Below are 23,994 nucleotides of genomic sequence, written 5' to 3' on the forward strand. Positions count from 1 at the left end.
CAAAATGAATTCTTAAATTTTCTGAAGTCTGTTAGAAAAACCTGGGGAAGGGCGCCTGAGTGGCTCAGTCGGTTAAGGCTCCGCCTTCAGCTCAGGTCATGGTCCCTGGGTCCTGGGGCTCCCTGCTCCAGTGGGTGCCTGCTTCTCTGTCTGTCCCCTGCTCCTGCTAATAAACAAATAAATAAAATAAAGAAAAGGGGAAAGAGAGAAAGAAAGAAGAAAGAAAGATAGAAAGAAAGAGAGGGAAGGAAAGGAAGGAAGGGAGGAAGGAAGAAAGAAGAGAGAGAGAAAGGAGGGAGGGAGAGGAGGGGAGAGAAAAGGAAGGGAAGGGGGGGAGGGGAAAGGAGAAAAAAAGGGGAGAATGTGAGGCAATGGGTTTTAAGGGTACCTGATGGAACCTACCTTGATTAAGGAAAGATCAAGTGAAGTGAGACAGGCACTCAGTAAGGTAGCTATCATTATTTTTATTGGATCTTTCAGACAATATTTAACATCTACAGAAAATACATTGGCAATAACCATCAATACATGGTATTGTGATTCCTTAACTATCAGACAGACACTGAACTCAGAAGGGAAGCAGGTGAGCGCCTTCCTTGGTCCTCACCATGAGTGAGTCCCGCTGGCAGATGACTTCCTCCGGAGCAGCCTTCTTTTGTGTCCCTCACCAATCAAGGATCAGGGTGTACACTCCTTGGTCGCTAAAACCTTTTAAAGGTGACAGAAAAGAAGTCACGTGTGATACAGGAATGGGGAGCCTACAAGAGCAGAAAGAGTTCCTCAGCCCAGCAGAGCTGAGCCTCCCTGAAGCCTTGTCCTTCCAGAGCTGAGGGACTCCTCTCTCAGGCAAAGACCCACCGAAACCCACCTCAGCCTCTCCTCACTCTCTCTGGATTCAAAACATGCAGAGATTTGGGGACAAGCCAACCCTATTATGGGGTGGAAGGGTAGATCACTGATGTGTGACAGGAGTTGAGGGACCCCCCCCCATGGTCCTGCTTTCAGACTGTCAGGATGTCTGGATTACTAATTTACACTAGGATTATGGTGATTTAGAAAATAGTACCTTCCTTTCTTCCCTTTTTTCAAAACTCTGAATCTTGGTCTTCTACCTCCACTGTCAACCGACAGATGACCTTCTCACTTGAGTAATGAAGTGAACAGAAATAAACAATGTTCCTTCACAAAATTCACCAAGCTATATCCATGTACTCTCCCTCTATTTGGGTCCAGAATCCCACCTCCTTACAGGTAAAAGGGGGTAGAGAGGATAGGGGAATGGATGTGGGGGGAGACTGTTGTAACTAGAAAAGTCAGAGAAGGCTTCTCTGAGGAGATATTTGTGCAGAGGTCACCCAGGTCTGGGTGAACTGAGGAAGTAAGACATGGAGAAATCTGGAGAAAGAATGTTCCTGGTAGAAGGAAGGACAGAAGCAAAAGTCTGAGATGGGAGCAAAGTTGGTATGTTCAGAAAACAAAAAAGGGGGCGCCTGGGTGGCTCAGTGGGTTAAAGTCTCTGCCTTCAGCTCAGGTCATGATCCTGGGGTCCTGGGATCAAGCCCCACATGGGGCTCTCTGCTTGGTGGGGAGGCTGCCTCCCCTTCTCTCTCTGCCTGCCTCTCTACCTACTTGTGATTTCTGTCTGTTCAATAAATAAATAAAATCTTTAAAAAACAAAGACGACCAAAAAAGGCTGGTGAGGCTGGCACAGCAAATGTGGAGGGAAGTCAGGAGCTGAGGTTGGAGCGGAGGCAGGGCCCAATGGTCCAGGGACTTACAGACCACGGTAGGGAATTAGGATAAATTCCAAAGTGTGACAGGAAGCCATTCACAGGTTTTGCGTAGGGGAGAAATCGGATCTAACATTTTTTAAAGAACACAGCTTCTGCATGGGGAACGGATTATACAGGGGCAACTGCAGAAGGAGGAAGACCAGGTAGGGACACGACGGCCTGAACTGGGGAGAGTAGTGAGAAACTGAACAGTTAGTAAGTCAACAGAGCTGACACCTGCTAGACAGGGAAAGTGAGGAAGAAGCAAGAAATCAAAGACGAGGCAGCCGCATCTCTGCCTGCCCACGGGTCCTGTCCCCGTGCTCTAATAAACCACATTTTTGCACCAAAAAAAAAAAAAAAAAAGAAAGAAAGAAATCAAAGACGACCCCTAGATTTTTGTCCTGAGGGGTCCTGGTTGGATTATAATCCTATTTTCCTGTATGAGGGGAAATCCGGAGGCAAAGCAGGTTTTGGCAATAAGAGGGACACAGATACAAAAGTAAAGAATAATCCTTTTGGGGGCTGGTTAAAGTCAAGATACTCACAACCATTATAACATGTATTTGTACAGTATAAGCACAGAATAAAGTATAAAGCAACTTGGGTTTCTTCCCTGCTGTTCATTTCAAACCTGTTCTGTTGATGTACTTCCCCTACCCTACCTTCTTTGTTTTATTTTCCTCATTGTACTTATTACCACCTCACATATATATTTATTGTCTGTCCCCCCTCCTTCAAAATGTAAGCTCCTCAAGGGGCGCCTGGGTGGCTCAGTGGGTTAAGCCGCTGCCTTCGGCTCAGGTCATGATCTCAGGGTCCTGGGATCGAGTCCCGCATTGGGCTCTCTCTGCTCAGCAGGGAGCCTCCTCCTCTCTCTCTCTCTCTGCCTGCCTCTCTGCCTACTTGTGATCTCTGTCTGTCAAATAAATAAATAAAATATTTAAAAAAAAATGTAAGCGCCTCAAAATCAGAGATTTACCTCTTTTGTTTACCACTATGCCTCTCAAATAACCCCTGGGTCAGAGTAGGTGCTTGTTAAAATTTTGAAGAAGAGGGGGCACCTGGGTGGTTTAGTCCGTTAAGAGTCTGCCTTTGGCTCAGGTCATGATTCCAAGATCCCGGGATCCAGCCCCACGTGTGGGGGTCCCTGCTCAGCAGGGAAGTCTGCTTCTCCCTCTCCCCATCCCCTTGCTCATGCTCTCTCTCACGCTCTCAAATAAATAAGTAAAATCTTTAAAAACAAATATTTTTTAAGATTTTATTTATTTGAGAGAAAGAGATAGCAAGAGAGAGTATGCAGGAGTGATAGCAAGAGAGAGTATGCAGGAGTGGTGGGGAAGAGGAGAGGGAGAGGGAGAAGCAGGCTCCCCACTGAGCAGGGAGCCTGACATGGGGTTTCATTCCAGGACCCTGAGATCATGACCTGAGCAGAAGGCAGACACGTAACTGACTGAGCCACCCAGGAGACCAAAATCTTAAAACAATTTTTTGAGGAAGCAAGCAAGCAAGCACGGGAGGATACTAAAACATTACAGTAAAAGGAGTTAAACCACAAAATAAAGTTTTAATAAAACTTCCATGAGTAAGTAAAAAAATGAGTTTCCTGACACTTTGGAGTAGGGAAATGAAGAGACCAAAAAGAAGACAGGAAGAGTGTACGTTTGGAGTAACGCACCATTCCCATATTGATCTCTAACTGGAAGATGGGAAGGCTGTGCTGAGACTTTTCCTCCAAATCCACTCCTGAAAGAGGCTCTACCCCAGGGCACTGGGACACACAAGGGTGTAGAGAAGAGAAATGAAGGGGAAAAGTGGCACGTAGACCCGGAAGCAGTAAATTAGGTGCGACCGGTCACATGGCCGCCAAGTTTAACTGTAGTTATCGTAGGATGAGAAAACTGTGCTCTGTGAACACCTGTATTTCTATACATTTTACATTTTTAAATTTGGGGGCCTTTACTTCCTAAATTTTACTACACTAAATTTAGTACATGGTGCTTTTGAAAATTTTCTGCCTGTCTTGGTTGAATTAAGGGGAACAAAATTTGGGGTCTGGCTTAGGGTGTGGTAAGTGGTAAATGGTAGGGATGACAGAGATGGCAGAGAGACAGAAGAACAGTTAACATTCCTAAAAGGGAGGTAGGAAAATCTGGAAATCCACCCACCAAAGGGCATGTCCACTGTGTAATAACTCCCAGGGCAACTCTCTCCATTCCATCTGAATAAAGGAAGCTGCTTCTGTTTCTTCTACTCTCTCCCTCGCCTTGTTTGGGGTAAAGAGGGTGCAGTCCACTGCCTTCTCTCTTCCTGAAAGAAGTTCCCAGCTGCCCAGATTTTGGTATCAGCAATTTCTACCTTGTGTATGGCAAAAAGGACTCTCCCAGCCCTCACGGTGTCCTGGTCCCCTTCCTGCTGAGGGTCAAGGAAGTGGCCTACACAGTTGGCCTCTTTGAGACTTAGATTTCTTCTCTCATGAAAACACGGAGATTCTTTTTCCAGAAAGGATGATCCTTTATTTCTGTAGGAAGGAACCAGAAAGAAAAGTATTCTCTTAAATAACAACTCACTTGTAGCATTAAAAAAAATTTTGGGGGGCGCCAGGGTGGCTCAGTGGGTTGAGCCTCTGCCTTCAGCTCAGGTCATGATCCCAGGGTCCTGGAATCAAGCCCCACATCAGGCTCTCTGCTCCAAGGGGCGTCTGCTTCCTCCTCTCTCTCTGCCTGCCTCTCTGCCTACTTGTGATCTCTGTCAAATAAATAAGTAAAATATTAAAAAATAAATAAATAAAAATTTAAAAGTAATTAATTAATTAATTAATTAGGCAGGGCAGGAGCTTGGGTGGCTCAGTGGGTTAGGCCTCTTCCTTCAGCTCGAGTCATGATCTCCGGGTCCTGGGACTGAGCCCCCGCATTGGGCTCTCTGCTCACCAGGGAGCCTGCTTCCCCCTCTCTCTCTGCCTGCCTCTCTGCCTACTTGTGATCTCTCTCTGTCAAATAAATAAATAAATATCTTTAAAATTAAAAAAAATAATAAAAATTTTTTAAAAAATTTTAATTTAAAAAAATTTTTTTAGTTGGAAGTTGGTGAGTTTTATATGGATCTACACATTTTTATAAAAAAGAAACCCAAATGAATAGCATTACCTAGCTTTAATATTAGTTTCATGTGTAACTGCTTTGCTGCTTAATCAAACAGCTGAGTGGGGTTCTTTCAGAGTAAATGTCCACCTCACAGAGTTGTCCATTGTGTCTTCCTAAGGAAGGTCTAACTGTCGAAGTCCAATATGCTTTCCCCACCCCTGATGCCATAACTGGGATGTTTCCCTAATTCACAATCTAATCCACCTCTTTTCCAGAGGGAAGCTCATAGACTTAAGCCTCTAGTCTAAAATACAGGCCCTCCGTTACTCAAATACGCAATATTCTCCTTCATAGCTGGGTTCCACTCTGTTAGAAAGGATATTTGAGAACAAAAGTCCTCCTTTTATAACAAACATAGAAATTAAGTAGGATCTAAATGTTTATTATCCTAAAACCTGACCCAAACAGATCCATGAGACCGTGGCCGTTAGAGATTGTAGAGAAACTTAATCTTTTGAAACCTAGGATTCAAGAGTGATTTTGACTCATTCCATCTTTTAAGGCCTTTAGCTACCAAGTGAACAGGACTTACTTTCAATACTTCTATTATTCCTGAATTTAAACTCCCATTCAAAAAGCAGCCAATTATTAAACCACCCCTCTAGGACACTGAGAAGCCCACAGCATCCACCTCCATCTCAAGAGTCATGTGTTTCTACAATTAGTCATTAATCATTTTTTCTGCTGCCCATGGCAGCATCAATCATCTCTAAAAAGCCCTCTGGCTTTGGCCACACTGCATTTATCCATCAAATTCTGAGTCTACTCAGAAAAAGGAAAGTGTACTGCAACTTACTTTGGGGCTTTTTAGGAACAGAGAATTGTACATCATATAAGCTAATTTTTCTTCTGCTTTGCTTGGTTTTTAAAATTATTTTTTATATTTTCTATTACGATCAACAGCTTTACTGAGGTGTAATTTATACACCACACAATTCACCCATTTTAAGTATGGAAATCAATGATTACTAGTGTATTTAGAGCTGTTCAACCAACACCATGATCTAATTTTATAAAGTCTAAAAACCTCAAGCTCATTTACAATCACTGTCCATCCTCAACCCTAGGCCTAGCCCTACAACAGTCTACTTCCTGTCTCTATAGATCTGCCTTCCTGGACATAGGATTATACAGTATGTGGTCTTTTGCGGCTGTCCTCTTTCACAGAGAATAGTTTTGAGTTTCACCATTTCATAACAAGTATCACTACTTCTCTTCCTTTTAATCACCAAATAATACTCCAGGTAGAGATATGGCACATTTTTTTTTACCCACTCACCAGCTGATGAGTATCTAGGTTGTTTCCACTTTTTGGCGATTGTGACTAATACCGCCATGATCACTCACAGTCAGGTCATGGTCACTTATGCGGACGTATGTTTCCACTTCTCCTGGGTAGGAGTTGAATCGCTGAGTCACAGGGTCATTTAATGTTTCACATTTTGAGAAACTGCCCAACCCTTTTCCATAGTTGCTGCACCACTTTACATTCCCTGCACCAACAGCTGCGGGATCTCATTTGTTTTAATCAGCTAGTTAAACAGATTATGTAACTATACAGAGAAATCTCTTCCTTGAATTCCATAACTAGGCAATTGAGAGGATCCCTCTGTCACAAGCAGTACATACTACCACTCTCCTCGTAATATTGCTTCATTCTCGGTGTACCTACTATCCACCAAAACTAGTCCAAAATTCCATTTTTCTGCTCCAATTCTGATTTTAAAAAATCTCCTGAACTTTGAGTTGTTAACAGTCTGTCTTCTGTCCCTGCTTGTTATTTCTGAATGTGTTAGCAATTTGTTCTTCAAAACCAGAGTTGAGGAGCCCCTGGGTGGCTCCGTAGGTTAAAGCCTCTGCCTTCGGCTCAGGTCATGATCTCAGGGTCCTGGGATCGAGCCCCACATCAGGCTCTCTGCTCAGCAGGGAGCCTGCTTCCTCCTCTCTCTCTGCCTGCTTCTCTGCCTACTTGTGATCTTTGTCAAATAAATACATTTTTAAAATCTTTTAAAAAAATAAAATAAAATAGGGCGCCCAGGTGGCTCAGTGGGTTAAGCCTTCAGCTCAGGTCATGATCTCAGGGTCCTGGGATCGAGTTCCACATCGGGCTCTCTGCTCAGCAAGGAGCCTGCTTCCTCCTCTCTCTCTGCCTGCTTCTCTGCCTACTTGTGATCTCTGTCAAATAAATAAATAAAATCTTTGAAAAAAATAAAATAAAATAAAATAAAATAAAACCAGAGTTGAGGCAAGTCACCACCTCACCCCAGCACAGAGGCAGGAGGGGCCCAGTGTCATGCCACAGGAGCGTGGTGTATACCTCAGCACCATTCCAGCAACTTAAAAGGATGGCAGGGGATAGAAACACAGCCAAGCATCTTTAATGAAAAAAGCAAAGACTCACTTGGAAATAACTGCTTTTTCATCTTGCTGAGCCTCCACGGGATGAGGAACTCTTGTCAAGGGTTTCATATCAAAACTACAATCGTTAAAATTCATTTTCACTTTTAACCTTTAACAAGATAACATGGTGTGAGGATGTTTTTGAAAACAAAACTATCTTACATTTATACAGAAATTATTGTTATATATTGACTGCTATGTATATTGTCCAAAAGACCATTATTTCAAACTAGTATACATTCTTGAGTACTTAAGCACTACTGAAACTGACACCCCTGAGTGGTTCAGTCAGTTAAGCATCTGACTCTTGGTTTCAGCTCAAGTCATGATCTAGGGGTCCTGAGATCCAGCCCTTTATCTGGTTCCCCGCTCAGTGGGGAGTCTGCTTCCCCTCTCTTTCACCCTCTGCCCCTCTCCCTGCTCCTGTACTCTCTCTCTAGAATAAGTAAATCTTAAAAAAAAAAAAAAAGATTTTTCTCTTCCTCTCCATTTGTCTCTCCCCCTCTCTCTCTAAAAAATAAAAATAAAAAGATGTAAGGTCTAATATATGTCTAATTTGAGCCCAGAAGCAGAATGGAACAAATAAAGGAAAAGCAATCAAGAGATCATTGCTGTGAATTTTCAAGACTGATGAAAAATGAACACAGAGATCCAGGAAGCACAATATATACCAACAGATTAAATAAAAAGAAATCTATACCTAGACACCTCTAGTAAGAGTACAGAATACTAAGACTGGGGCACCTGGATGGCTTAGCCGGTTAAGGGTCGGCCTTTGGCTCTGGTCATGATCCCGGTCCTGGGATAGAGCTCCGTGTTGGGCTCCCTGCTCAGTGGGGAGCCTGCTTCTTCCTCTGCCCCTCCCCCTGCTCATGCTCTCTCTCTCGCTCACTCTAATAAAATCTTTAAGAAAATAAAATAAAATTTTTAAAAAGAACCTTAAAGACAAAGATTTTATAAGCAGCCATGGAGAACGAATGAAAATCAGAGTAACAGCAGACCTCTCATAAACAACAGAAACAAAAACAAGAAGCATATGTTTAAAGCATTAAGAGAAAATAAATACCAACCTAGAATTTTGTACTTAGCAAATTATCTTTAAAGAACAAGAATAAAGGGGAACCTGGGTGGCTCAGTCATTAAGCGTCTGCCTTCAGCTCGGGTCAGGATCCCAGGGTTCTGGGATCGAGCCCCGCACTGGGCTCCCTGCTCCCCCCCCCCACCGCACCCTTTGGGAGCCTTTTGGTCCCAATTCTGAACTAGGTGATAGGCTGGTTCAAATGTCTACTAGGGTAAATTGTAATTCAATTGGTCACCTAGCATCACTGTGGAGTTTCCTGTGTGTGTTACAATCTCATTGGCCACCTGTGTGTGGCCAGGCCCAACCACATGGCCTTTGCTCTATAAAAGTTAGTCTGGAAAGCAGGGAGGGGTCATCCTCTCTGTAGGGGCGGCCTGGCCCATCTTCTGTTTGATGATCAGTTTGATTCCTGATGCTTGGCGTGAAATAAAGCTTTGTATCAGTCTCGCTCCTTTAATCACAGACCCATTATTGGGGTACCCAATTTTGGGGGGACCCAACATGCCTACTTGTGATCTCCATCTGACAAATAAATAAATAAAATCTTTAAAAGAAAGAAAGAAAGAAACCACTTTAGGTCCAGAATCCTATACCTGTACTAAGCAGAGATCTGCTACTATTAGAACAGGGGCAGGAAACTCACACAAGAGTTTGGCTGCCACAAGGAGAAGGGAAAGGAACTCCAAGAACATGCTATTCCTGAGGCCCAAGGACATAGAGCATGCCTTAAACTGTGGCAGGATAAGGAAAACAGAAAAAAATTCCTCTGCTCCCACTATGAGCCTAGCAATAACCGGCAACAGCAGTATACTTCTGGGAATGAAGCAAAAACATGGGAGAGACTCCCCCCACCCCTCCCCTACACAACTCTGTGAAGCAGGCTTACAGAAACAGCCAAAAACTGATAGGGGAGTAGAAATGCTTGAGAAAACCCTTCTGGCAAGCCAGCCCCTACCCTAAGCACAAGGTAACAGCAGCCCAACACTAAAGGCATCTGAAGCCTCCAATGCACTAAAAGTAACAATAGCAACAGTAATACCTAAACCAAGCTGAACTTCTGACTAGATAAACCCAATTCTCCACACTAATGCTTGACAGAAGCAAAGGCATATCTGTTTCTAGATATATTTGGTCTATACTGTTCTACCTCTATTTCCTGGTATTTAATAAAAAATGACAAGACATGGAAGAAAAAAGGCCAGACAAAAGAACCTCAAATATCTAGCATTTAATAAAAAATTATAAGACACGGGGTGGGGGGGGGCAAGACAAAAAATAATCCATTGTCAAGAGTGAAAATAATCATTAAAACCACATTCAGAAATGACCCTAGCATGAGAACTATCAGAGAATTTAAAATAACTATGACTAATATATTAAAGAATCTAATGGAAAAGTGAAACTGTATAAATGGGAAAGTTTCAAAAGAAATGAAAACTATGTGAAAAAAAATCAAATGGAAATGCTAGAAATAAAAATCACACCAGAGACAAAGAATTCCACTGATGGACTAATCAAAAGATGGGACACAGGGGTGCCTGGGTGGTGCCTTCAGCACAGGTCATGATCTCAGGGTCCTGGGATGGAGCCCTGTGTTGGGCTCCCTGCTCAGTAGGAACCTGCTTCTCCCTCTGCTCTCTGATCTCATGCTCTGTCACTATCTCTGTATCTGGCACACACACACTGTCTCTCTCTCTCTCTCTCTCTCAAAATAAATAAAATCTTTTTAAAAAAGAGACATGGAGGGGCGCCTGGGTGGCTCAGTGGGTTGGGCCGCTGCCTTCGGCTCAGGTCATGGTCTCGGGGTCCTGGGATCGAGCCCCGCATCGGGCTCTCTGCTCAGTGGGGAGCCTGATTCCTCCTCTCTCTCTGCCTGCCTCTCTGCCTACTTGTGGTCTCTCTCTGTCAAATAAATAAATAAAATCTTAAAAAAAAAAAAAAAAAAAAGAGAGCTGGAACAGCTGAGGAAAGGCTCAGAGAACCAAAAGATAGGTTAGTAGAAACTGTCCAACTGAAATATAAGCAGAAAAAAAATTTTTTTAACAGAAAAGAACAAAATAAGAGCTACAGAGCTATGAAACAATATCAGATGGTCTAACATATATATATTGGAGTCTCAGGGGCACCTTCGAGGCTCACTCAGTCAGGTGTCTGCCTTCGGCTTGGTCATGATCCCAAGGTCCTAAGATGGAGTCCCACACTGGGCTCCTTGCTCAGCAGGGAGCCTGTTTCTCCCTTTCCTTCTGCCCCACGTCCCTACCAGTGCTATTTCTCTTGTGTAGTCTCTCTCAAATAAAAATCTTTTTAAGAGGTGCCTGGGAGGCTCAGTGGGTTAAAGCCTCTGCCTATAGCTCAGGTCATGATCTCAGGTTCCTGGGATCAAGCTCTGTATTGGGCTCTCTGCTCAGTGGGGAGGCTGCTTCCCTCTCTCTCTGCCTGATGCTCTGCCTGCTTGTGGTCTCTCTCTCTCTGTCAAATAAATAAATAAAAATCTTTAAAAACAATTTTTTTAAAATCTTAAAAAAAACATAATAATAGGGGCACCTGGCTGGGATCAAGCCCCACATCGGGCTTCCTGCTCAGCAGGGAATCTGCTTCTGCCTCTCCCTTTGCCTACTGCTCTCCCTACTTGTGCTCGCTCTCTTTGTCAAATAAATAAAATCTTTAAAATAATAATAATGATAATAATAATAATAATAATAATTGGAGTCTCAGAAAGAAAAGAAAAACAAAGAATGGGGCATAAGAAATAATTGAAGTGATAATGGCCTCATATTTTCAAAAAAAAAAAAAAAAAGAAAGATGTCAAACAACAGATACAAGAATCTCTGAGAACCCTAAGCAGGATAAACAGAAAGAAAGGGGACACATACGCACACACACACACATACTCAGACACATCACAATCTAGCTATTGAAAAGCAAGGAGAAAATCTTGAAAGTGCCCAAGAAAAAAAGAAACATCAAAAATAGGAATAAAGAATTAGATTTCTCATTGAAAAATGAAATTTTTTAAAAATCAGAATTATGACAAAATTTATACCACTGTCTCAAGAACAGTTTCAAATTCCAAAGGTTCTATAATTTCTATTACACTAACCATTACCTGCTCCTTTTACAAAATTCACTTTCTATGTAAGTTGTAGGCAGCTTAAGCCACTCATTTGGAGTCATAAAGTGCCTTGAATTAGAAATTCTTGGGAATCTGGAATGCAGTTTGGCCTTTTCAATCTCTTTAAATTCTTTCATTGTATATATTTTGCCTGCAGGAAGATTAGTAACCTAAATTAGCACAATTAAATGCAACTCCCATTGCTCTTGGTTGTAAAATCACGTAACATTTAGGCACTAAGTACCAGTCTCACACTGAAGAAGAGTTCTTTTTTCATCATCTTTGTCATACTGTGCCTTTTTCAAAGGATCACGAAATGGTGGAATGGTAACCTATAAGAAAAACATGTCTTTTGAGAACAGGATTGCAGGTCTTTTTCAGTCTAAACTAAGCAACTGTGTACGACTCTTAGGCCAGATGAATCAAGAATATAGTCTTGGGGTGCTCAGTGGCTCAGCTGTTAAGCGTCTGCCTTCAGCTCAGGTCATGATCCCAGGGTCTTGGGATGGAGCACTGCATCGGGCTCCCTGCTCAGCAGGAAGCCTGCTTCTCCCTCTCACACTCCCCTTGCTTATGTTCCCTCTCTCGCTCTGTCTCTCTCTGTCAAATAAATAAATAAAATCTTTTAAAAAAGAATAGTCTGGGGCACCTGGGTGGCTCAGTGGGTTAAAGCCTCTGTTTTCAGCTCAGGTCATGATCCCAGGGTCCTGGGATCGAGCCCCGCATCGGGCTCTCTGCTCAGCAGGGAACCTGCTTCCCTTCCTCTCTCTCTGCCTGCCTCTCTGCCTACTTGTGATCTCTGTCTTTCAAATAAATAAATAAAATCTTTTAAAAAATAAATAAATAAATAAAATTAAAATTAAAAAAGAATAGTCTCTACATATTTCAGAGTAACCATTATTTATATTTAACACATTACAAAGAAATGAGGGCCCTCCATCATAGTTAACTCTAATTTTTTTTAATTTTTAATTTATTTGGCAGAGAGAGATCAGAAGTAGGCAGAGAGGCAGCCAGAGAGAGAGAGGAGGAAGCAGGCTCCCTGCTGAGGAGACAGCCCGATGGGGGACTTGATCCCAGGACCCTGAGATCATGACCTGAGCCAAAGGTAGAGGCTTAACCCACTGAGCCACCCAGGCATCCCATAGTCAACTCTAATTTTAATAGCTTTTTCAGATCATTCTAATATGAATTGATCTGACTCAGATCAAATATTCTTCTTAGACACTCTACCCAAACGCAGTAAGTGGTAGTTTCTTTTTTTTTTTTTAAGATTTTATTTATTAATTTGACAGAGAGAAATCACAAGTAGACGGAGAGGCAGCCAGAGAGAGAGAGAGATAGGGAAGCAGGCTCCCTGCTGAGCAGAGAGCCCAATGCGGGACTCGATCCCTGAGATCACAACCTGAGCCAAAGGCAGAGGCTTTAACCCACTGAGCCACCCAGACACCCCAAGATTTATTATTTGAAAGGCGGAGAGTGGGGAGAGGGAAGAGAGAGAATCTCAAGCAGACTCCCCACTGAGTGCGTAGCCCAACTCACGGCTCGATCTCATGCCCTGAGGTCATGACCTGAGCAGAAATCAAGAGTCAGAGGCCTAACGGACTGAGCCACCCAGGCACCCCGGCTGTTATTAACAGAATACTATGCAATGATTAAAATTATGTATTTACATTTATTGACAAAGAAAGAAGCAAATCATAGAACTATTGAGGGAAAAAAATGCAGATTATAAAACATAATGTGTGTTACAACAATTTGTAAAATAAAAATGTGTATATACATCTACATATAGAAAGTAGTCTTGGCTATCTAGAAGGATATACCAAAAAATGTTAATAAGTTCATTCTGTGTAATGAAATCGTGAGGGTTTTTTTTTTAAGATTTTATTTTATTTTGTTTGATGTATTTAAGAGAGAGAGAGAGAGACAGAACATGAGTAGGGGAAGGAGGCAGAGACAGAGGGAGACACAGATTCCCCACTGAGAGGGAGTCCCACTCAGGGCTCCATCCCAGGACCCTGAGATCATGACCTGAGCCCAAGGCAGACACTTAACCAAATGAGCCACCCAAGTGCCCCTTAGAGTGGTTTTTTAATTATTTATTTAAAAACAGATTTTGAGGGGGGGCACCTGGGTGGCTCAGTTGGTTAAGCGTCTAACTCCTGACTTCAACTCAGGTCATGATCTCAGGGTCGGGAGATTGAGCCCTGCATCCATGCTGGGCAAGGAACCTGATTAAGATTCTCTCTCAAGGGGCGCCTGGGTGGCTCAGTGGATTAAGCCGCTGCCTTCGGCTCAGGTCATGATCTCAGTGTCCTGGGATCGAGCCCCGTATTGGGCTCTTTGCTTGGCGGGAGCCTGCTTCTCTCTCTCTCTCTCTGCCTGACTCTTTGCCTGCTTGTGATCTCTCTCTCTGTCAAATAAATAAAAATAAAATCTTAAAAAAAAAAAAAAAAGATTCTCTCTCAAAAAAAAAAAAAACAACCTTTTTTTCATGTATCATGAAAATGTATTAAATTTCTAACAAATTTTTTAAAGTCTATGAAATTTTAAAATATTACCTATTACCCAATTATTATACCCAAGTATTTTCAAATTTTACAGAGGTTTAATTTACTTTGGACTTTGCTTTTTTATTCCTTTCTAAGACATGGAGGTAGCAAACTATTCTTAAGATGTTACTGCATTCTTAGGGAATCACTAAATAACTACTTATATATTAGAGCTACTCAGAATAACCAACCACATAATACCAAATAATAAGAAATCTATCCTACCTTCAGAAAATTCGGGTCCTCTTTGCTCATATAAAAAGGATCATATTCTTTGGGATCATAATGTTCTATAAATACATTTCCCTATAGAAAGGAAATAAAACTACACATAACAAGAGGTGCACGATTAATTTTAAGTGTTAACAAAACTCAAGAGTCACACAGTTGCATTCTTCTATAGTTCAAAACAGCATCAATGACAAATACAAAGGGGAAGGGAAGACCAAATTTGAAATTAAACTTAATGTAACCAAGTAATAACTATTATAGTGACAGAAGGAATCCACTTAAAATTTGCAAGAATAAAAAATGTTGGAACACTAACAGATTTAGAAATTTATTTTTAAATGCTTCCTAGTCAAATATCTCAATCTCTTAGAAATGCCAAAACAAATATTTTACAGCTTTGTAAATAACGGAGTTCTAGAACTATATATAAGTATCGTGAGGGGCACCTGGGTGGCTCAGTGGGTTAAAGCCTCTGCCTTTGGCTCAGGTCATGATCCTGGGGTCCTGGGATCGAGCCCCGCATCGGGCTCTTTGCTCAGCAGGGAGCCTGCTTCCTCCTCCCTCTCTGCCTGCCTCTCTGCCTTCTTGTGATCTGTCTGTCAAATAAATAAAATCTTTAAAAAAAAAAAAAAGTATCCTGAACCTGGAGCCAAAATTTAATCGGTATATAAAATTAACAATTACATTTAAAAAGCAAAAAATACAGATTCTAATGTACACATTTAAATCCAGATCTAACCCTCTTCCCTCCATCCTTTCCACATACCGTGGATTTAAGAACAGTATTCACAACAGAGATTAATATAGAGTCAGAAGGGGCAGGCTGTTTGGATGTTTATAAAGATAATCATAGCTTTAAACCAACTGAAACAAGTATCAAATAACCTCTTCGTACCTTTTTATTTACATGTTTTAAAAAACCATCTAATTCTTCTTGTCTCCTTTTTTTAATCTTCTTATATGAACCAACTTTTTCTATAATTTTCTTCTGGAGAGGATGTGCGACATGGTCAACCCATCTTTTATGCAGCATCTCTTTTCTCCTTGCCTTTAAGAAGTCATGATGTTGTAAAGACTTATCTAGTTCCTAATAAACAGTGAAGGAAGAGACAATTATCTTAAAGCTACATTGTTCTAAACTTTAAACTCAATTACAGTCCTAAGAATAACCCACAAAGTCATTCATTAATTCAATCATTTATTTGGCTTCTACTGGGTGACACATACGATAATGGAAATAGTGAATAATATACAGACAGATTAGACAACATGAGGGCTCTCCCTGGAGAGACAGACTACGAAACAAATATACAAAACAACTGAGGGACAATATACCAAAATATACACACACACGAACACGTGCACACACGCACACACATACACACACAGAGAGACTCAGATACCTGCACATCGATGTTCATAGAACCATTATTCACAATAACCAAAATGAAAAACCCAAGTGTCCATCTACAGATGAATGTATAAATAAAATGTGGTATATACACAAAATGGAATATTAGATAGCCATAAGATGGAATGAAGTTTTTTTTTTTTTTTTAAAGATTTTATTTATTTATTTGACAGAGAGAGATGACAAGTAGGCAGAGAGGCAGGCAGAAAGAGAGGAGGAAGCAGGCTCCCTGCTGAGCAGAGAGCCTGATGCGGGGCTCGATCCCAGGACCCTGAGATCATGACCTGAGCCGAAGGCAGCGGCTTATCCCACTGAGCCACCCAGGCGCCCCATGGAATGAAGTTTTAACACATGCTTCAAAATGGATGAATCTTGAAGACAATATGCTAAGTGAAATAAGCCAGACACAAAAGGACAAATATTGTAGGATCCCACTTATTTGAAATTATCTAGAATAAGCAAATTCAGAAAGAGAAAATAAATTAGAGGTTACTCGAGGGACCTCTGGGGCAGAGGGGATAGGAATTCATTACTTAATGTGTATGAAGTTTGGGCTGGGATGATGAAAAAGTTTTAGAAATAGAAATAGATAATGGTGATGATTTCATGACATCCATCTATTTGGAAATAGTGATAATGGTTGTACAACATGTGAATGTAATTAATGTCACTGAACTGTACCTTTAAAAAATGGTTAAAAATCGCAATGTTATGTTATATATATTTTACCACAATGGGGAAAAAAGGACTAAACTTTTCTTTTTAATTCCTAGAGGGGGAGACATTCGGGATGGGCCTTAAAAAATGAAGAGTTGTATAGGAAAAGGAGGGATGAGAGAATGTAGAAGAGGTATGTTCTATGGAAGGAAAAAAAAAAAAAGGCAAGAGCGAAGAAGCAGGAGCACAGCACAACCTGGCCGAAACGGCAAGCAGCCCATAGAGAAAATGATTGATTTAGGCTATAAACTAAAACTTCTTATCCAAAACGTATTTGCCTCTCCCCTAGGGAATGAAATCATGTGATTGCTACAATCAACAACATGAAATTCAAAATCAACCAACCAGGAACCCTGAGAGCTTCTCCAGGCTCTATCCCTCCCTAGCTTCAGGTCATAGCAGTGTCCAACCATTTTTAATGAATAGCTCCTTTCCTTTTTAAACAATTCCAAAGAAAATTTTTCTTTCTTTTTTTTTTTTAAAGATTTTTTTTTATTTTTATTTGACAGAGAGAAATCACAAGTAGGCAGAGAGGCAGGCAGAGAGAGAGAGGGGAGGAAGCAGGCTCCCTGCGGAGCAGAGAGCCCGACACGGGGCTCGATCCCAGGACCCTGGGATCATGACCTGAGCCGAAGGCAGAGGCTTTAACCCACTGAGCCACCCAGGCGCCCCAAGAAAATTTTTCTTTACAGGTTATCCACTCCAGTGTTTACATGCACGTTCATCTTGTCTTATAATTAAGCCCATCCTGTTATAGTTAAAGCCTCCTTCTTACCTATGCATCCCTGGGTAATTATTGGTCACTGCATTCCAGTAACAGCTCTTAAAGCTCTTAATACACACTCACACCACAGAAGCCCCACTGGATGAAAGCGTAAGCTGGGGAAAACTCTTACAGAATTCCCACAAAGTATAAAAAGAGATTGCTTAAGGTTAATCCTAGGGGCGAAGGAGTGTTTTCAATTCTATTTTCTCTATTTTTTAAAATTTGTATAATGATGATGTACTACATCTAAAATGGATAAACAAAATTTAATTTTTAATTGTGACACATTCCGTAGCCAATTCTTACCTTAATCACATAATTTTCTCTATATAATATTGATTGAATAGCTGCCTCGGTATCTTCTTCAGCTAATGCCTAAAATGACAAAATGAAATTTTGAAAATCCAATCTTAAAAATAAATCAAATTATTGGGGTACCTGGGTGGCACAGTCAGTTAAGCATCCGACTCAGTTTTGGCTCAGGTCATGATCTCAGTCCTGAGATCGAGCCCCATGTCAGGCTCTGCACTCTGTGTGGAGTCACCTTCAGTTTCTCTCTCCATCTCCCTCTGCCCCTCCCCACCCCATTCTAAAAAAAAAAAATTTTAATTATATTATTAATACGGGCGCCTGGGTGGCTCAGTGGGTTAAGCCGCTGCCTTCGGCTCAGGTCATGATCTCAGGGTCCTGGGATCAAGTCCCTCATCGGCCTCTCTGCTCAGCGGGGAGCCTGCTTCCTCCTCTCTCTCTCTCTCTGCCTGCCTCTCTGTCTACTTGTGATCTCTCTGTCAAACAAATAATAAAATCTTTAAAAAATCATATTATTAATACTATCTGGACTTGCTTTTATGTGACAGACATATCCCTGAAAAGTTCTCTGTAAATACAATTTTTCTACTTCAAATCATATCATCAAGTACTTTTTTTTTCCTGTAAGACTTTTTATTGATTTATGTGTGAGAAACAGAAAGCACGAGAGGGGTGAGGGTCAGAGGGAGAAGCAGACTCCCTACCAACCCAGGAGCCTTCATCAAGTACTTCTTAAAGGGTATTTGAATCTTTCCGTTATTTGCTTTAGCTCATTCAGGGGCAAAAAAATAACTCAGATTACAGACATTTTGAGTTCCAGCATGGTCAAATGACTTGCCCAGAGTTGCATGATAAGTAGAACCCATCTTTTTTTTCACATTTCATAAAATGCTTTTACCTTTATAAATTAAAATAGAGGGGCGCCTGGGTGGCTCAGTGGGTTAAAGCCACTGCCTCCGGCTCAGGTCATGATCCCAGGGTCCTGGGATCAAGCCCCGCATCGGGCTCTCTGCTCAGTGGGGAGCCTGCTTCCTTCTCTCTCTTTCTGCCTGCCTCTCTGCTGACTTGTGATCTCTGTCTGTCAAATAAATAAATAAAATGTTTTTTTTTAAAGATTTTATTTATTTACTTGACAGGGAGAGAGATCACAAATAGGCAGAGAGGCAGGTGGGGGGGTGGGAAGCAGGTTCCCCGCTGAGCAGAGAGTCTGATGTGGGGCTTGATCCCAGGACCCTGAGATCATCACCTGAGCCGAAGGCAGAGGCTTAACCCACTGAGCCAGCCAGGTGCCCCATAAATAAAATGTTTTTTTAAAAAAAAAGTTAAAATAGAATTAGGCTTCTATTTGAATTCATTCAGTCATTACTGAATTCTACTTTAATTCATTTAGTCATTACAGCTTCAAATATTAATAGATTTATTTATATACAAGTTGTATTTTCAGGGTTTTTTTTTGAAGAGTTATTTATTTGTGAGAGAGTGCACATAAGCATGTTGGGAGGGGGTGGTTTAGCAAATCCCAAGCAGAATCCTTGCAGAGCATAAAGTCCAAAGCAGGGCTCTATCTCACAATCCTGTGATCCCAGCCTGAAACCAAAAGTCAGACACTTAACCAACTGAGCCACCCAGGCATTCCACATTTTCAGATTTTAAAGCAACAATCTTCACAAAATAGTTCATAACATTAATTTTTTCCACTTGCATAACAAATCTTCCATGAATACCCGCCAGAAAATACAAGAGGCTGTACACAGGTCACTGAAATTGTATACTTAAAAATGGTCAAAAATAGGGGCGCTTGGGTGGCTCAGTGGGTTAAGCCTCTGCCTTCAGCTCAGGTCATGATCCCAGGGTCCTGGAATCGAGCCCCACATCGGGCTCTCTGCTCAGCAGGGAGCCTGCTTCTCCCTATCTGTCTGCCTCTCTGCCTACTTGTGATCTCTGTCAAATAAATAAATAAAATCTTTTTTTAAAAAAATGGTCAGGGGCGCCTGGGTGGCTCAGTGGGTTAAGCCGCTGCCTTCGGCTCAGGTCATGATCCCAGGGTCCTGGGATCGAGTCCCACGTCGGGCTCTCCGCTGGGCGGTGAGCCTGCTTTCCTCTCTCTCTCTCTCTCTCTCTCTGCCTACTTCTCTGCCTACTTGTGATCTCTCTCTGTCAAATAAATAAATAAAATCTTTAAAAAAAATGGTCAAAAATAGCAAACTTTGATGCTATTGATGCTATATATCTTTTACCACAATGTAAATATGATTAATTTTTTTTTAATTTCCCAAAGTGAGAGATATTTGGGATGGGCCTTTGAAATCTTCTGACAATTATACAAAAACAAAATATTCTCAAATTATCAATCATTGGAAGTAGCAGTCTTCAATTCCACTACTCTTGTTTTCAGAACAGATGAGTAAAACCTCAAAACCCAAGAACTAACCTTCCCAAGGATGGTTAACACCCAAGGAAATTAAGAGTCATGGGAGTTAACCAAGAACTAGAAGCCCAGAAAACCCTGCACTGAGTCAGAATTTAAACTCAAGTAAAGGGCGCCTGGGTGGCTCAGTTGGTTGAGTGACTGCCTTTGGCTCAGGTCATGGTCCTGGGGGTCCTGAAATAGAGTCCTTACATCAGGCTCCCCCTGCTTTGTGGGGAGCCTGCTTCTCCCTCTCTTTCTGCCTGCCATTCCCTCTGCCAGTGCTTGCTCTCTCTTGCTGTCAAATAAAAGGATAAAATCTTTTAAAAAATGATTTAGGGGCGCCTGGGTGGCTCAGTCGTTAAGTGTCTGCCTTCGGCTCAGGTCATGATCCCAGGATTCTGGGATCGAGCTCCACATCAGGCTCCCTGCTTGGCGGGAAGCCTGTTTCTCCCTCTCCCTATGCTTGTGTTCCCTCTCTTGCTGTCTCTCTCTCTGTCAAATGAATGAGTGGAATCTTTAAAGTAATAAAAAAAATTTTTAAATTGATTTTAAAAAATTCATAAAAGGGGTGCCTGGTCTAAAAAAAAAAAAAAGAATGAAAAAGGGGCGCCTGGGTGGCTCAGTGGGTTAAGCCGCTGCCTTCGGCTCAGGTCATGATCTCAGGGTCCTGGGATCGAGTCCCGCATCGGGCTCTCTGCTCAGCAGGGAGCCTGCTTCCTCCTCTCTCTCTGCCTACTTGTGATCTCTCTCTGTCAAATAAATAAATAAAATCTAAAAAAAAAAAAAAGGGGTGTCTGCCTTGGCCTCGGGCTGTGATCTGCGGGTCCTGGGATTAAGCCCCACTTTGGGCTCCGGGCTGGGCAGGGAGTCTGCTTCTCCCTCTTATTCTGTCTCTCCCCTGGTTTGTGCTCTGTCTCTCTCTCTCTCAAATGAATAAAATTGTTTAAAAAAATTAAAATAAAAAAAATTTTTTTAATTAAAAAAAAAAAAAAAACACCTCCAGATTCATTTTCTTTGCTCTTTCCGTCCCATAGAGTTGCTATTCATGGCAAATCTGTTGTTCTCAAAACCAATATGGGTACTGAATTAATATTCTAGACAAAAATATAAAAAACAATCTGAAGATGCTGGAGACTGACCAAAAGCAGAGAGAAACAAGAATGTAATCAACCCTCGGAAAAAGACCGTAACGTTGGTTGAAGTTTTAAGTTTTTATGACTTTTGTCTAAGAACAGGCCTCCATCAGAGCTAAAGGTGAGAGCTCAAACTCAGAAACAAGAAGTTTTACAGAATTCAGGAATTAGAAGACGGGGGACCTGGCTGGTCAGTCAGAGGAGCATGCAACTCTTGTTCTCAGGGTTGTGAATTTGAGCCCCATGTTGGGTGCAGAGATTACTAAAAAAAGATGGACTTTTGAAAAAAGAAGAAAAAAAAAAGAGTTAGAAGACAGAGTTCAGGGCAATCATAGGAGCTGGAAAATCAAAGGTGAAATACCTGAAATGAGAAAGCCGTAGAGGAGATGCCACCAATTTTACAAATTAACTAACCAAATTCCTGACAGATCCTTGAACTATATGTATGTACAAGGCAAACTCCTTTGGAAAACAGTCTGGCAGTTTCATAAAAAAGTTCAATTTGGGGCACCTGGATGGCTCAGTCATTAGGTGTCTGCCTTCAGCTCACATCGTGATTCCAGGGTCCTGGGATTGAGCCCCATATCCAGCTCCCTGCTCAGTGGGAATCCTCCTTCTCCATCTTCCACTACCCCTGCTTATATTTCCTCTCTTACCATCTCTCTTTCTGGGTCGAATAAATAAATAAAATATTTTTTTAAAAAGTTAAATTCGGGACGCCTGGATGGCTCAGTTGGTTAAGCGGCTGCCTTCGGCTCGGGTCTTGATCCCAGCGTTCTGGGATCGAGTCCCACATCGGGCTCCTTGCTCGGCGGGGAGCCTGCTTCTTCCTCTGCCTCTGCCTGCCTCTCTGCCTGTGCTCGCTCGCTCTCTCTCCCTCTATCCCTGACAAATAAATAAATAAATAAAATCTTTAAAAATAAATAAATAAATAAATAAAAATAAATAAATAAAAAGTTAAATTCACTTATTACATGACCCAGTCATCCCACAACTAGATACCCAGGAGAAACGAAAGCATATGTCCATGTAAAGACATATAAATGAGTATTCCTTTTTTTTATTATTATTATTTTTTATTAATTTATTTGACAGACAGAGATCACAAGTAGGCAGAGAGGCAGGCAGAGAGAGAGAGGAGGAAGCAGGCTCCCTGCTGAGCAGAGAGCCCGATGTGGGGCTCCATCCCAGGACTCTGGGATCATGACCTGAGCCGAAGGCAGAGGCTTTAACCCACTGAGCCACCCAGGCGCCCCTACATGAGTATTCCTAACAGCTTTATTTGTAATAGCCAAAAAATGCAAATGACCCAAATTTCCATCAGCAGGATGGACAAACTAGGATATACAGCACTCAACCAAAAAAAAAAGGGGGGGGGGGTAATGAGGTACTGATACATGCCACAACATGAATGAATTGCAAAATAATTATGGTGCGTGAAAGAAGCCAGATAAAGGGAATACATGCTGTTTAAGATTACATCTGTATAAAATTTTTTAAATGCTAAACAAATGTAGTGACAGAAAGCAAATCAGTGGTTGCCTTGAGGTTTGGCAAGGAGGGAAGGATGACAAAAGGGACACAGTAGAAGGAAACTTTGGGAATACTGAATATGTTCATTCTCTTCATTGTGGTGATAGTTTCACATGTGGGAACACATCAAAATTTATCAAACTGTACACTTCAAATATATGCAGCTTACTGCATATCAGTTATAACTTAATGAAGTGGTTTAGAAAAAAATTACAATAGTTTTTAAAAACACAAAGTGTTAAAAGTGCTTCAGGACAAATTTTATAACTGCTATATGGAAAATGTAATCATTTGCCCATGATTCCACCTTAAAGAGCAAGTTAATGAATAGCAAACGAAAGTTAGTAGAACGAATGGAATAATAAAGAGCAGAAATTAAATATAAAACATAGGAAAAAATATTAAGCACAAGCCACATCTCAGTACAACTACCCAAATACAAACTTCAAAATGCCATGCTACCGTTACCTCCATAAAAGAAAGTGGCTGTGGTTCAAACCATTCTTTCGATCTCTTGGGCTTGTGAAGCTTGTCAGTTAACTGATCATCACTGTCTAAATTTCTCATTGTGGTCACAAAAAACAGAGCCCCTAGGGAAACTTAAAAAAAAAAAAATGAGCTTATTTAGTAATGAGAATTCACAGTCCTGCTTTCTCTTCTGCTTAATTAACAATCCTCGTGACCACGAAGGGTGTGGAACAGATTCTTAATTAGTAGCCACCCACACTTTCCCTAGTAAGAGGCCTTCACCATCGTTTTTTATTAGGTCTTCAGAACCACCGTCTTTTAAGCAGGGGAGGTTCTCACAGGACTGACCCCAGCAACCCCCGGAATTCCAGGCTTTCCACGTCCTTCTACCACACAGCCCGTTCGAGCCGGCGTGGCAATTACCAGACAGGCCTCTAGGGGTCGCACTGCAGTTTTCCTGACTCAGGACCGCGAACCCAGCGAGTTGCAACTTACTGGTTACTGAAGCCCACGCGAGGGGCTTAGTAGAGAGGGAGGGGCTTTCACAAAAATTTGTGTCCTCAACTTCTAGGACGACCAAAGCACCCCCCCACACACACACACACCACCACCACCCCCCGCCCGCCGATCGTCACCTGAGGGGGATGTCATTAGGGCTTGCGCCCGTTGTAGACCTACAGGACCCACCACCCCGTCCCTTCCCTCCCATCCCGTCAACAAGATTAGTGCCTGCTCCGCCCGGCCTGGCAGGAAAGCTGCAGACCATCCAGGTACCTCAGCTCCCTTCCCAAGCACGCGAGGGGTCCTGCCCCAAGGCCCACGGCCCCGCAGTGGTCAACTGCGACAGGAGAGTGCGCCCCCCAGGGCCTGCGGGCCCGTCAGGTTGGGCCCGTCGCCTCGGAATGACAGAACGTTCGAGTCCAGTGTTTAGTTGACGTAGCCCCCCGCAGCCC

At 42.0% G+C, this 23,994-nt stretch overlaps 1 protein-coding gene across 6 annotated transcripts; it reads right to left on the reverse strand.

Annotated features, from left to right (window-relative positions):
- Positions 1-444: 444 nt before the first annotated feature.
- Positions 445-23,978, reverse strand: LOC122915268 (protein FAM228B-like). Of its 6 annotated transcripts, XM_044261987.1 has the most exons (10): positions 23,816-23,978; positions 23,042-23,172; positions 17,495-17,563; positions 15,190-15,381; positions 14,289-14,369; positions 11,753-11,840; positions 11,503-11,659; positions 7,317-7,424; positions 4,131-4,293; positions 445-708 (listed from the first exon to the last, which is right to left on the reverse strand). In XM_044261987.1, exons 2-10 carry the CDS (start codon positions 23,138-23,140, stop codon positions 679-681), a joined length of 987 nt encoding a protein of 328 aa, XP_044117922.1. In that variant the 5' UTR covers positions 23,141-23,172; positions 23,816-23,978; the 3' UTR covers positions 445-678. The 6 variants fall into 6 exon arrangements, with proteins under 6 accessions (XP_044117922.1, XP_044117920.1, XP_044117919.1 ...); XM_044261985.1 differs by lacking the exon at positions 445-708 and having other exon boundaries at positions 3,784-4,293; positions 11,762-11,840; XM_044261984.1 differs by lacking the exon at positions 445-708 and having other exon boundaries at positions 3,784-4,293.
- Between the last annotated feature and the right edge of the window lie 16 nt (positions 23,979-23,994).

This window comes from Neovison vison, chromosome 8 (assembly GCF_020171115.1).
Source record: "Neovison vison isolate M4711 chromosome 8, ASM_NN_V1, whole genome shotgun sequence".
Classification (NCBI taxonomy): domain Eukaryota; kingdom Metazoa; phylum Chordata; class Mammalia; order Carnivora; family Mustelidae; genus Neogale; species Neogale vison.